The sequence below is a fragment of the Gymnoscopelus microlampas genome (genome assembly GCF_963454915.1).
Source record: "Gymnoscopelus microlampas genome assembly, chromosome: 1".
NCBI lineage: Eukaryota > Metazoa > Chordata > Actinopteri > Myctophiformes > Myctophidae > Gymnoscopelus > Gymnoscopelus microlampas.
Window position 1 is genome coordinate 28,926,593 of NC_139962.1, and position 15,151 is coordinate 28,941,743.

Consider the following 15,151-nt stretch of genomic DNA (forward strand, 5'->3'; position numbering starts at 1 on the left):
GCTTGTAGATCGGCTATTTTCAAATAGTGCAGGTATAAAATAGGGCTAAAGTGGTTAATGTATGTTTCATAATATCATAATTTACATCTGAAAAGTAACTAGTAACTAAAGTTTTCAAATAATTGTAGTGGAGTAAAAGTACAATATTTGCCTCTGAGATGTAGTGGAGTAGAAGTAAAAGTATTGGAAATTGGAAATACTCAAGTAAAGTACAAATACCTCAACATTTTACTTAAGTAAATGTACTTTGTTACTTTCCACCACTGCTCACAAGGCCCCTCTGCATATAACACTTTTATGTTTTGTCTTTACATTTCTGTATCCAGGCAATGCAGTTAATTGAAATCGGCTTAGTTTCTAATGTTTTCTTGTACTGCACATGGTTAGGCACCAGATGGAGTGAGGAAATGCATTGTTGCTACCAACATTGCTGAGACGTCGTTGACTGTTGATGGAATCATGTTTGTCGTGGATGCAGGATACTGTAAACTTAAGGTATTTTTAAGTGCACTTTGAACTGCTCTTTTATTTCTAAATTGTTCAACAATCATTTGACCAGGCTAACACACTCCCTCTGTATTGTTCACTCACTTTTGTCGGTGTCTGTTTGGCCAGGTGTTCAACCCTCGTATTGGAATGGACGCCCTGCAGGTGTACCCCATCAGCCAGGCCAACGCCAACCAGCGCTCTGGCAGAGCAGGACGTACAGGACCAGGGCAGTGTTACAGGTAACACTTCAGGAGTCAAGACATAGAACACACACACACACACACACACACACACACACACACACGTTTCAACAATGTTTCATTTTATTTTATTTTATTTTTATATTTCATTCCCCTCGTTAAATCACTTTTCTATGGGGCAAAATAAAAAGAATAAAATAATCTTCTCGATTTTGACTTGCACTCATCTCTGACTTCTGACTCTGAGGTCTGCCATATTCAATTTAGGCATTTAGTAGACACTTTTTCAGAGCTACTTACAAAGTGCAAGATGAGAGTAAATGTCGTGAACCTTAGGCAACAAAACGACAGGGTATGCAAAGAAAACACTTTAATGCTACAAAGTAACTAGCCCATTTAGACTTGAGGCCGATTCTAAAAACGCCTTCTAAATCCTAACCTACGTTTTCTGATTTTGTTTTTTATACATAAAATATATATATATATATATGTGTGTGTGTGTGTGTGTGTGTGTGTGTGTGTGTGTGTGTGTGTGTGTGTGTGTGTGTGATATATATATGCAACAGCTAATCTGTATATCTGTCTAAACAACATGCTATCTAAACAACATTCTTAGCATTTGTGGACAAGCAAAACAGTATATGTTTATCTACACATACACAGTTACTTGTTCACATATCTGCATACTACAACTTGCATCTATCAAGAAATGGGTGATTGAAGGAATGAGTAGTGCTAGGGGGTGAGGTGGAGTCTGAAGAGGTGAGGTTTCAGACTGGTGGAAAATGGAGAGTGAGTCTGCAGTAGCCTGGGACCAGACGAATCTGCCAGTGCAAACCCGATTTGGGTCTGGCACCGCTCCATTGTGAATACATTTCCTGCTCCAGAAGTCTGGGGTGACCAATCAGGGCCCAGTATTAAAATATGGGAGACTGTGATTGGTATTTGTTTGTAGGCCTAACCAATTGCGTCCAGAGCCATTGTTTTGATCCCGCCCCCTTGGAAAAAGAACGTCCTCATAGAGGCACCAGACTCATATCCACGCAGTGATATAGTCTGGCTACGCGAGGCTAAGTCTGTAGTCCTGACGAAGGGGGGAGGTCAGAGGTTCATTCAACAGCCGCTTGGAGCGTTGGCCAGGGTGTCGTAGAGACAGGCACTTCCTGCTTGTCGTAGGGACACCTGGGACAGGCTTCCTGCTTTAACCGATCTAAGTGAGCGGGTAGGGGTGGATTGGATCAGGTCCTGAAGGTAAGGGTGTGCCATGCCCTTGATTGCCTTGAAGGTCATCACCAGTGTTTTAAATGGCTAAGGGAACGCAGAAGGTGTGAAAGAGAATATGTCCTGCTTCTGACAAAGGAAGTCATCCCTAGTTCATCCTAGTATTCACAGGTATTTTTTGTAGCATCCTGCTGAGGGGTGGAACCACCCATTGAATTGTGTGTCTTATTCTTCCTTTATTTAACGACTATTTCAGCCCACATAGAGAATGAAACCACCTGAAATACGCTAATCTCTGTTAAGTCTGGTATTTCGCGGAAGACTTCATGCATCCTCTCGAATGCAGAAAACCAAATAAGAACATTTTGAGCAGAATGTTTTCATCCTCTGGCTGATGGAGATCAGCTTCCTCCTCAGACGGTGTGTCCTGGCAGGGCTCTGATCTGCGACGTGTCCAATGCTTTCAAAACTGTCGGAGGCAGGAAGAGGAAGAGAGAGACAGATTTTCTAATCCCAAGAGGATTTCATGCTGTTTAACTTTGTTTACAGTGTGGAAAATGTACCACAAAAGACCCTGTCACTGGATTCACCAGACCTTTCTCCCCCTGTCTTCCACATTTGGTTAAGTAGAGATGCAGTGTGTGACACTCGCACACGAATACACGCTACCTTTTGCATCGTTAATGAGCTGGGATGCTTATGAAAGCTAGCATGCCATGAAATCCCCCCAGCCCACCCCCATGCACACAGAGAAACTAACCTGTGAAGAATTGGTTTGTGAGCAGAGCCTGACAATGAGTAGAGGCGAGGGCTTTGACTGGCGGTTGATGGGTATATGCGGTAAATAGAGGGGAGAGAGTAAGCCATATTCCACTTGTGTGCATAATTTACCCACTCAAAGGCCTTCTTAGCTGTGACCACACACACACACACACACACACACACACACACACACACACACACACACACACACACACACACACACACACACACACACACACAGCATAGCCAGCTTCAACCTTATACAACCACACACTTAAAAATTAAGTGCACACTTGAGAGGGCTAACCCAGTAACTTTAATGATTAATGATAACTTTGGCATTTCACTCTAAGCTAGAATATCACAATGGCTGCTCACAGACAGTACTTGGATACGCTAGCATCCTACCTTTGCCTCTCCATTGCAATAGCTTTGTCACTTTGTAATAACGGTAACAATTCTCGTTTGTGCCACCTAGAACGAATTCTAACTAGGTGGCATTAAGTAAACTCACCCCTCTCTGTGCAGTTTGTTAGTTTATGATAAATGAACAAAATGCTAGCAGGTCATTGAGATTTAGAGTAACTCCCTTCCTGTTTTTTTTCTTCTCTCTCCACGTCTGTCGGTGCTCTCCTCATCCCTGCAGACTGTACACTCAGAGTGCCTATAAGAACGAGATGTTGACCACCACCATCCCAGAAATCCAGCGGACCAACTTGTCCAACGTGGTGCTGCTGTTGAAGTCTCTGGGCGTCCAGGACCTGCTGCTCTTCCATTTCATGGACCCGCCACCTGAAGACAACATGCTCAACTCCATGTACCAGCTCTGGATCTTGGGAGCTCTTGACAACACAGGTCAGGTGCTGGTCCTTATCTTACAGCATATATATATATATATATATATATATATATATATATATATATATACACACAAACTTATACAGTGTGTGTGTGTGTATATAGCATGCGTGGGAAACCTAGGAATGAACGTGGCTTCTTTCAGGATTAAGATGTGACACCGCTCATGTTTTTGATTACGTTTTTTTTTTATGATGCATAGAGATGCTGACGCCACATACTGCAGGCGGTAGCCTCTGTGGGGGGTTCCTGCAGTGATGATACAGAGACACCACAAGCAGGGATGGAGCTGGGGGCTTAGTCGCTAGAGTAATTGCCTAGTACCTGATCCTGTGTTTGATTTGACTGGTGGGGTCTCATCTCTGTCTCATCTTAGCCCGATTCCGTGGGATTTAGGGATTTGGGTGTGGATGGGAGGGGGGGAGTTTTGACGGTAACCCTGTATGGTGTGTTAACAGCAGATTATGTCTGATTAAAGCTTACCTGGCCCTGCTCTGCCTCTCTGCTCTCACCCACACACACACACACACACACACACACACACACACACACACACACACACACACACACACACACACACACACACACACACACACACACACACACACACACACACACACACACACACACACACTTCATAAGCCTCTTACACTCTTTCATCTAATCATTAAAATCAGAACAGAAGTTTTTCAGCCATGTGCACCCCCTCGGTTTAGATAATCAAAGTATTCTCCACTGTCAGCAGTTTGTCCCTCCTCTGTCACAGTGATAGACAAACGTTTATTCCATCTCCTCCCTCCATGCCAGCAGGCTCCCTGTGGTCAGAAAGAGACTCACCCAAAGGATGCTCTTCCTTCATATTTCTCGTTTGTAGTGTGTGTGTGTAACCTGTGATTGTGTTCTTGTTTAGGTGCTCTGACACCGACTGGTCGCCTGATGGTGGAGTTCCCCCTGGACCCGGCTCTGTCCAAGATGCTGATCGTGTCGTGTGACATGGGCTGTAGTGCTGACATCCTCATCATCGTCTCCATGCTGTCTGTGCCGGCCATCTTCTACAGACCCAAGGTGCCGTTCATTGACACAGCCACAGTGTTCTTCTCTGCAGGGTTTAAGACAGTCTTCTGTCTTAAACACTAAAATACTTTGTTGACTGGGGTCCCCCAAGGTCCCATACTTGGTCCCCTCCTTTGTTCCTTCTACACCAAATCTTGTAGCCGGAAATAACCTATCTATAAGCTCACACCGCTTTGCATTGCGGTGCGATCGGCTGTTTCCGCTGGACGAGTTTTGCCAAATGTTTGCCTATTATGACATTCCCATAATAAGAACGCTAGGGTTCAAGTGGTTAAGGAATAACAGCATTTTCCTGTGTATGCCTGATCAGTGTCACAATATAAATGATAAAGGACAGACACAATCTGTCAAACACTTAAAATGAGCTGCTGTTCTATGTATTTGTTTTTATGTGCTTAGTATTTCAAATTAGGTGACTTGAATTGATGATTTGTTACTCTGGACTCATGGAAGAATTATGCAGTTAAGCAAGAACGAACGAACAAAAAACATTGTATTGCATTAATTACCAGGCAATTGGTATGAAAATAACCATGTGTAAATTCCATCTGCTCCTCCAGGGTCGTGAGGAGGAGAGCGACCAGGTCAGGGAGAAGTTTGCGGTCCCCGAGAGCGACCACCTCACCTACCTCAACGTCTACATGCAGTGGAAGAACAACAACTACTCTAGCGTCTGGTGCAATGAACACTTCATCCACACCAAGGCCATGCGCAAGGTCTCGTATAACTTGCCTTAATTTGGCTGGCTTTCACCTTATTGGGTGAAGCCTCTTGTCCAGATGGGACTAATGCATGCGTACTTACACACATACCTGTTTGTATATGGTTTGTTGGTGCAGGTGCGTGAGGTTCGCTCCCAACTTAAGGACATTATGGTGCAGCAGAGGATGAATCTGATCTCTTGCGGCTCTGACTGGGACATCATCAGGAAGTGCATCTGTGCCGCTTACTTCCACCAGGCTGCCAAGCTCAAGGTACTTGAATGCATTGGTTGATGTCTGTGAGGCAGCTAACCTTGCGTCACCAGGCTTTCCACACAGAGCCTGGTTTTCATTCTGAACTGACCAGTGTGATCCGGTCTAGGCCACGCCCTCTAGAAAGTGGTTTCCAGTTGTGGATTCCGGTCGGCGCCATTTGTTTTTGTTCCCTCACATGAATACTGAATCGAGTAACTTGTAACCCGTCGCGCTACAAGTTAGAGTAAAAGATGCATATTCCAAATGAAGTATTTTGAAGTTTTACTTTAAGAAACTTGGCGGATTCATCAAATTACTAATTTAATCTGGTAGAGGGGAATCATTTTGGGGAAGCGCGTTTTTGGTTTCCGCCATGGTTTCTGCCCGCCTGATGATGCTTATTAAGTTATGTCCGCTTTAGACCGGATCAGAAAACTGCAAAAGGAGTTGATCCCAGTCTAGATGCAGCAGAACTATCATCATCCAAATCAGGGGTTCCAAAATCGCCATCATTTGGGGTAAAGTTGGACGAAAGTTGTAGGCGCAGTAGAATAAAGTGTGTTTTGAGGACAACGAGTTGGCACAAATGGTCGGGGCCTATATGGGGTGTTTTCATGATCCAAGTAATCCAGGTAAAGGTAGTATTGTAGGTTTTACGATTCGACAGTTATAGGCCAAAACAATGAAGCGGGCTGTTATAGCACCACTATGAGGCCGATTTGAAAAGTTTGGGGTGGAGTTTCTTCCTTGGCCTACGGGAATGTGCATTCATGATTTGTGGCATTTTGTGCAAAACGGGCCCCTATCACAAACTTTGAAAGCGAATCGTAGCCAATCTGAATGGAATCTCAAAAAGCTGACGGATACATCTTGATCACCTGACCACAGACATAATGTGTACCGATTTGCGTGAGTTTTTGACAAAATATGTACGAGTAGTAGGAAAAAGTGTGTTGTAATTGGGCGTGGCCTACATAGAAAGTTGTGCCCTGATTCAAGGAATCCATATACAAAAAAAGTTTGATTGTACGACCTACGGTTCAAGAGTTATAGGCCAAAATGTTAGGGCCCTGTTATAGTGCCACCATTAGGGCGATTTAAAACATTTGGGGCAGAGGTTCTTCCTTGGTCTACTGGGAGTGTGTGTGCAAAATATCATGCCGATCGGTCTAAAGGTGCCAGAGATTAGCTGCTCACGGACATACAGATGAACAGACACGGGCGAAAGCATACCGGTAGTCTCCTTCCGGCCTTCGGCCTGGCAGAGACTATTAGAATATTCGTGTCCTTCTGTGTGTGGCAGCCTCTCTCTCTCTCTCTCTCTCTAACACTGGATGGAGCAGACACCTGCTGCGTAGCACCTCCTGCGAGGGAAGTCGTCTCACCTTTGAGGGCAAGCACTGCATTGAAGACCGCGAGGCAGAGAGATTTAGGGACCTTGCAGGAGATTAGTCTACTAAAAGACAAATTGAAGTAATTTATTGCCTTCTCTACTGCAGTTGACGAGAGCAATGGTGTGATCAAAATGGTTATTTTTTATTCAATGGCCTCAACCATCGGCAATTTGTATTTAAATATTTTGTCTGCAAATATTATTGGCCATGGCCTACCCTGCCACACTGAAGTCCAGGGGCTGTGCTCAATTGTTAATTTCAATCAGAAATTGGACTATTCATGAATAAGAAAGGGAAGCCAGTGGGAGAATTGACCCAGACTGGCTTCATAAGTTTGCATTTTTAGTGGATATAACGGAGCACTTAAATATGCTTTATGTTAACATGCAAAGTCACAAAAACTCATGCTTGAATTGTGCCGGTTAGTCTGACTTTTGCCCACCTGAATGACTCACAATTATGCCTCTATGCGTATTGTTCTACTATAGACTGAACACTGAAGACAATATCCCAAGCTTTCGTTGTAAAAACTGGGTGGACACAATTGGAGAGTAAAAAATACTGCATTGCAGAACCAATCCACAGTTTTAGTGGCAGTCCTTCATAGGGATGGAGCTCGAAAACCGGGTCCATTATATACCCGGGCATGAATTTATCGAGACCCGGTTTTCGATAAGCTTTAGGCTTGTCGAGCCTGTTATCGAGTGTAGCGGCCCATGATGACGTCATGTCTAAACTATAAAAACAAGAGGCGATCAAGAAATAAATCTAATCACCCACGCTGGCACAAACATGTTGGTCTAAAAGTGTATTGATAGCTGCTGAAGTTGTGCCAAACAGCGCTGCCCGGTGAAACAAGGAAGATGAATTTTATTGGCTCACTACATCACTATTTTAAGGGGGCTGTAAGCGTCCATTTGGTTCCATTTGTACACTCGGGTTGCGACGTTGTGTTTACATGTGCGGTGCAGCGGTGAAACAATGGCGTCAACGAGTGAAACGCTCAAAAGTTTCACTCGTCCACTTCTACCCAAGGTAGCAAGTCTCCGTTGACAATTTTAATAATCCAATTGATAATAATCCGTTTAGGATCTCCCTGTGAATGAATAACTAGTGTTCCTTGAGCGTGTCCGTCCCTCAGTCTATCGTTGCCGAAAATGGCAGATCTACAAGCTCACAACGTGGTGCGAACAGACGCAGTGTGAGCTTGGAGATCGGCTATGTTTGGTGCGTGACACCGTCGTACGATGAAGTATACATTGCGCTTTTAAAGTGACAGTACACACATTAACCGTTTCTTCAATATTATTTTCCAAAAGTAAAAAGGTCACTTGCCTTCTGTCTGTTAGAAAAGTACTGTATTTGAAGGCCCTAGTAAAATGTAGTGCAAGTGATATATTTTGGTTAAAACAAAGAAAAAAGTATATAAAAAATAACTATGCATTTTTTGTTTATAAAAAGTTGAAGAGACATGGAGATTTTATAGTAATTATTACAGTACTATTCATAATATAAAGCCATTTAACACTTATTGCACATTATATGAATGGTTGTTTTAATGATAGGCAAAAATATTTTTAACTTTTGTCATCTTCATTTAATTTTAGATAGTGGTCAGCCACAAACTCACTGTCACAACTGGCCAATAAAAAAAGATATCGGTTCTGTTCAGAAATTTTCGTCTCACGTCTTTTTTTTTAATAATAGAAAAAGATCGATAGTGGGCTCGATAAAAGCTCGGTTCGATAAGCAGGCTCGATAAGGTGCTCATTATCAATAAAAATTAACGAGCTCCATCCCTAGTCCTTCAAATTGGGTCAGTGACACTACTGTCTGCAATACATTATGTATTGTTTAATGTGACAGAATACTATGACAGCGTTTGTGCTTTTCAGTGTTAGCATGCGTCATCCGCATGGAGTCACGTGACCTAAAATGAGTTTCACACCCCTGATCTAAACAGAGTGGCATCCGGCGTGTATTAATGCATTGTATACATTTGAAAAGGGGATGCGAAAACACACACATGTGACGTGGCCAGGTGCAGAGAAACATTGGCCTAGGATACCCATGCTCACTCTCACATTGACATTGTTGTTGTTGATTAAATTGTCTCTGTTTGTTTGTTTGTGTGTGTTTCCAGGGCATTGGTGAGTATGTGAATGTGAGAACAGGCATGCCCTGTCACCTCCACCCCACCAGCTCCCTGTTTGGCATGGGCTATACTCCAGACTACATCACCTACCATGAGCTGGTCATGACCACTAAGGTAAACAGACAACAGACGTCTGAAAACCTTTGTTATGTGCTGCATTTTATGTTTTCACCAGTATTTGTTCTTATGAGAACATGCAGTGTTTCTGTATGTACTGTATGTTTCATCAGTGTTTGTTCTTGTAGGAGTACATGCAGTATGTTGTATTTATCAGTACGTGCAGTGTTATATTTATGTTTCATCAGTACATGCAGTATGTAGTATGTATGTTTCATCAATAAATGCAATGTGTTCTATGTTTCACCAATGTATGTTCCTGTAGGAGTACATGCAGTGTGTTGCGTGTACTGTATGTCTCACCGGTGTTCCTTGTTGTAGGAGTACATGCAGTGTGTTGTGTGTACAGTATGTCTCACCAGTGTTCATTATTGTAGGAGTACATGCAGTGTGTTGTGTGTACAGTATGTCTCACCAGTGTTCATTATTGTAGGAGTACATGCAGTGTGTGACAGCGGTGGATGGAGAATGGCTGGCAGAGCTGGGGCCCATGTTCTACAGCATTAAACATGCAGGGAAGAGCAGACAGGTACAGTAGGACAACATAATACTACTGTTTTCTGAGGCACAGTGTGACTTTCAGTATGCTGCCACCTTAAGCCTAATTTATACTGCATAGTATGACATGTCGCTTACCAAAGAAAACAGATCGACAAGCTAAAAACACAAGCAATGCAATTCTGGTGTAGAGTGACACTTATGGTGAAGTATGAATTTTCCTTTGGTGGCAAACTTTACTCATGATACAAGGCCATACTTTATTTTAGAAGGTTATGCTAAATATAAAAATGCGTGGAGGTGGCCCGGACTGCTGGCGTAGCGGTCCGGGCACCTAGGCGCCGAAGTAGCCTGACAGCGCGTCGCGGGTTCCCGACGGCCTTGGCTGCATGTCACTCCTCATCTCTCTCCCCATTTATTGTCAACCTACTATCCTATCAATAAAGGCATTCAAAAAATATATATATATTTTTTTTTTAATGCGTGGAGGTACTTCTTTGGCCTACTGGCAAGTGTGCACAAGAAATTGAGAGCTGATCGGTCGAGGCTAGCCTCTTATAGAAGGCTTGCCTCATAGAGCTCATAAAACTTAACTTATTCCTTCCTTTATATTAATCCCTATTTTCTGTCTCAACTTCTCGCACTCACCCACTTCCCTGTGTGTGTGTGTGTGTGTTTCCAGGAGAACCGACGCAGGGCCAAGGAGGAGATCACCAACATGGAGGAGGAGATGTCTATGGCCGAGGAGCAGCTGCGATCACGTCGTGAGGAGCAGGAGAAGAAGAGCAACGCCAACAGTGTCAGGTGAGGAAGGTTCCTTGTGCACCTCATTCTCCATCCACAGTCAAAGTAGAAACGATTTAATTTACCTGCCTTTCTGCCTCCCCCGTCAGCACCACCCCTCGTTCTCTCCTCCTCCTCTCCCTCTCTCTCTACTCCACCTCTCTCACTCCTCATGATGAGCTTTTCTCACCTCTGGTCCCTCCAGACGAGACAAAAAGAAATAATATTGACTCCTTGCTGACCCCCATTACTGCAGCAATTTAAATTGTGCCACAGCAGAGCAGAGAAAGGAGGAGAACGTTCATTTTCAAATTAGACCAAAAAATTAATTTCACACCCATCCTCAAGCTTCACAGGAAAGAAATAAGGTTATAAAGAAAGAGAAAGTGTTGGGGGAGGGGTCTTTTGTTGTTAATTAATCAGACGGTTTATCTATCTGAGCTTGTGTGACAGATATGTTGAAAATAATCACATTAGAGCTGTAGGATTAAGAATTAGATTAAGTGTAGTGAAGTTTTAAATGTTATAATGAGGGTGGTCTGCTCTCCCGGGCTCTCCGCTGCTGCCTTTGTCTCTCGGCCGGGAAACGAGGACCACCCCCCCCCCCCCCCCCAAAGTGTACACACTTTCCAGGATGCAGGACTGCACCTGCTACGTCTGCCTGCTGCCTCTCACACCTCCTTCAACCCAGCAGCAGCATGAAGCAGCACTTTGAAATACAAAGTGTCCCAGTAATTATTATGAGACTTAATTGTCCTTTATTTTCTCTTGAGAGAGACTACTGTATACGTATACACCAACACTGAGGAACATGTGTCATGGTCTCCACATCAGTGCTCCCAGCCACTAATCTCCTTTTCCAGTCCTCCATATCCATGCCAGCACTATATGCTTTCAGACTACTGGTGTCCTTGTCTATGCCTGGGGACAGGACAAAATGGGGATGGGGACAGGAGGGGACAGAAGAGGACACAATGACAGAGAGGGGTTATGGCCTGATGGCTGTAATTGTGGCTTGTGTGTGGAGAGAGAGAGATGAGGGGACACTAGGCAGTGTCAGGGTCACACTGCTGTAATTAAAGATGATAGATTGTGCTGTCAGAGGCGTCAGGCTGCAACGTACCTCCAGTCTCTACAGAGAGGCCAAACCGTTTTTTTTTCTCTCCCTCCAGCCATTTGTCCATTCTCTTTCTACCTCCCTATCAACAGCACTACCAAGTGACAGCACCATGTCTCTGGCATTACTTACTACGCTGTTAGTACGGTTGCTTCAAAGGCAACCACAGTATAGCTATTGCACCTATCATTGTATGGCTATATTTATATCCGCAAACGTTTCCCGCACTACTCCCACAGTGATCGTGCCACATACTCAAGTATTATCTCAAATCAACATAATATTTGAATATAACGAACATCCTATTTACAAGTTTTAATTAACAGTTAATGTTACTTCTCCAATGGTATGTCTATTGGAAACTGTGACAGTATTTTTTATCTCCGAAGAGATACAGTTACAACACTTGGTTGATAGATTCACAGTCCAATGCCCTACGCATGAAAACACCAATCGGCTTCATGGCGGTGCTATAACAGACAACTTTACATGGTGGCCTATTATAACTTGTAGATTCTAGAATTGTAACTACACAATACACCCAATCCTTTTTGGGCTATTTATTATTATGAGGACTTGTGATAATAAAATTATTAATATTTTTATATTCCATATCGTTGGGCTTTTTTTACACAATAACCCGTCCAACCCGTCGATTTCTTTATTATTATTTACAGTAGCTCTTCTAGCCCCCAATAACTCACATCTGGCCACAGGACCTGTTTTATTGTGTAAAAAAAGACATTTAGCCACCTGCCCGAATGCCCCCTCCCACTGTAAAAAAGTTTTGTTTTTTTAACACTCCTTTTATTTACTTTAATTACAAGCTAAAACATAAACCTTGGTTGTAAAAAAACAAAGTCGTCCTTTAACGCAGCACCAAAGGTGATTTCACTTCAACCCATAGAGGGCACAACAAATGTAAAAGGTTTAACTTTTATGTTTCTGCAACAATCTCCTTCAAATTAGTTACACATGATCTTGGGAGTCATGTGACAATGAAAGTCACATGACTCCCTACAGCTTTTTGATTGTAATCATAGGGGGCACAAATGTAAAAAAGTATAACCAATTAGTATAAGGAATTTTACCCCAACAAATTACTCGGCCCCCCATGACTTGCATCACGGAAACCAAACACTTTCTAGTTGAACTATAATAATGTACAAAGTGGTTCCATTTGTACACTGTCTGAGTTACAGACGTATAAATGAACACTTAAGATCTACGTAAAGTCTAGTTACTGTTGTTCGGAAGGGTGTGACTGTATCGTGAAAAACACAATGCTGTGAAACCAAATAATGTCTACTGCTATTTTACATTGGCATGGCTAATGAAACATATGCTAACAAAATGTTTATGTAACTTTTCTTCTCTAATACAGGGCAGTGAAAATCTGCACCCCAGGAAGAAAAGAGGAGGTCCCCATGACTCCCAGGCACACCCCTGCCCGCTTTGGACTCTAGACCTTCTGTTACAGCTGCAGGCCACCAACCACAGGCACTCACCTGCTCATATGGACCAGGCTTACAGCAGAGGCAATCGTCCCTGCCAACATGATCATAGCCTTGTGTGATTCATCTAGAGACCACTAGAGGGAGAACTTGTATAAGGCACAGGACTTCCAAGATAATCCTTCCTTCAGCTTTATCACAATGCATCCTTACAGCGTCATAGGCTGACAGCTGTATCTCTGATAGATTGCTGCATGTTTTTGTTTGTTTTTTTGATAGTTAATGAAATAAAGAACAATGCTGTAATGTCATTTACATTCAATAATAATATTGCACTTAATCTCTAAAAACTGGTTTAGAGGGGCAGGAGTGTATTTTAAGTGGACATTAATGGTAATTCTGCAGGCTTTGTTGTTCTTCCAGATATTAGTTATTTTGTGGGTCTTGTTTCAACTATGAGAATTCTGTTTCATATTGTGTTTGGCTGATCATCTTCTTGTTGAGTTGTGGGTTGACCACTTAAACCCTCAATACTTGGCAAAGTTGACCTGAGTTGGCTCTTTACTTGGCCTGCTCTCTTTTCCTTCTACACCAAATTTATTTGCCGAAAATAGCGAATCTACAAGCTCGCATCGCTTCACAAGGTGTTGGAAGCTTGTAGATAACCTATTTTCTGCTAATGTTCCCCCTAGAATAGGATGATAGTGCTCTAAACTGCCTCGGTACCATCAACACAGACACACAGTTTAGAAACTGTACTTGTGGCATCACTGTCTAAAGACCATAGATTTCTATTGTGAGACTCCTATATACTGAAATAGACACATGTAGCCTTTAGTAATTGAGCTTTCCCAGACAGTTAACCCTGCATCAAACCTTAATATACCACAGCTTTGCACCATGCATATGAATCACTATGCTAGATAAAGTCATGACAAGTGTTTCATTTTCATGGTCCTTGTGTCAGAAGTGGCAACCAGTCTCATGTGAGGTTCTCCCTGAAGGGTTTGTGAATATTTCTCAACATTTACAAATAGTGAATAAAGCTTTCAACTCACTCCATCATAAAGCAGTGTGGTTGGATATGAAGAGGACTGGCCTGCCTGTGAAGTAAAAAACCAAGCTAAGACCGTCTGTGGGGTTGTGAGAAGAACTGTGTTCTGTACCTGTCATACATGGCTTTGAATAGTTATTGGACAGTCGCTTGCAAGTCTTTTCTTTTTTAAATCAGCTTCTGATGTAAACTGATGAATAAATTGGACTATTTTTTAATCTCTTGTTTTTTTTGTACATGATTATGTTGTAACCATGTTGTGTAGTCTGTGTGTTGTGTGGCACATTCACATGGGATAAGCAAAGTTTGTATTTGACTTTTATGGACATTTATCCTCAAGTGGAACCAATTGGACCATTATGGTTCCATTACATGGACAATATTTACGCAATGTGATTGAAATGATTCTGATTTAGATTCCGACTTAGCTGTTTACATAAACAAATATAAAGTGATACACCCCAAAATATATATTTTTATGCTTAAAATCGATCACATTTTCCTGAGGTCATATCCCATTTGCTATGTATGTAGACCTAATCATACCTGACCATATCCTGAAAATGTCGAGAGAGATACTAACATGGCAGCGGTGGCCTAGTGATTAGAGGGGCGGCCTTGATACCGGAAGGTCCCTAGTTCGAGTCCCCAATTCATCACATCGATCATGAATCACCGCTGAATAGCCCTTGAGCAAGGCTTCCATGCAGGGTCCGGCTGGAAACAAGTTTCGTACTTAGTCCGACACCCTGGGTAAACAACACACTTTGCTTTGCTTTGCTTTGCTTTGCTTTGCAGGTAGCTTCATTAGGGGTCCTTCTCTCTTGATATAATTTCCTGTCACATGGTCTTATTGCAAAATATACAAAATGGCTCCTTGGGTTACTGGTTTTTTAACCGTTCAAACCCCGTCTGAATCCTTCTCACCCCTTCCGAACCTAACCTGACACCGTCAAATGGAAGTAGCTTGCGACACAACTTTGTTTCACCGCCCTCATCTGGCTAGTCAGGTTATTCCG

At 42.8% G+C, this 15,151-nt stretch overlaps 1 protein-coding gene across 3 annotated transcripts in view; it reads left to right on the plus strand.

Annotated features, from left to right (window-relative positions):
- The window catches only part of dhx38 (DEAH (Asp-Glu-Ala-His) box polypeptide 38), a 30,743-nt gene extending 16,393 nt beyond the window's left edge, over positions 1–14,350 (plus strand). For all 3 annotated transcript variants that reach the window (XM_084079200.1, XM_084079199.1, XM_084079201.1), the window contains exons 18-27: positions 388–495; positions 616–728; positions 3,319–3,527; positions 4,441–4,595; positions 5,165–5,320; positions 5,444–5,578; positions 9,098–9,223; positions 9,660–9,755; positions 10,407–10,528; positions 13,009–14,350. In XM_084079200.1, the coding sequence (XP_083935326.1) occupies positions 388–495; positions 616–728; positions 3,319–3,527; positions 4,441–4,595; positions 5,165–5,320; positions 5,444–5,578; positions 9,098–9,223; positions 9,660–9,755; positions 10,407–10,528; positions 13,009–13,090 (1,302 nt within the window). In that variant the 3' untranslated portion in view covers positions 13,091–14,350. The remainder of the gene's footprint in view (positions 1–387; positions 496–615; positions 729–3,318; positions 3,528–4,440; positions 4,596–5,164; positions 5,321–5,443; positions 5,579–9,097; positions 9,224–9,659; positions 9,756–10,406; positions 10,529–13,008) is intronic.
- Positions 14,351–15,151: the final 801 nt, after the last annotated feature.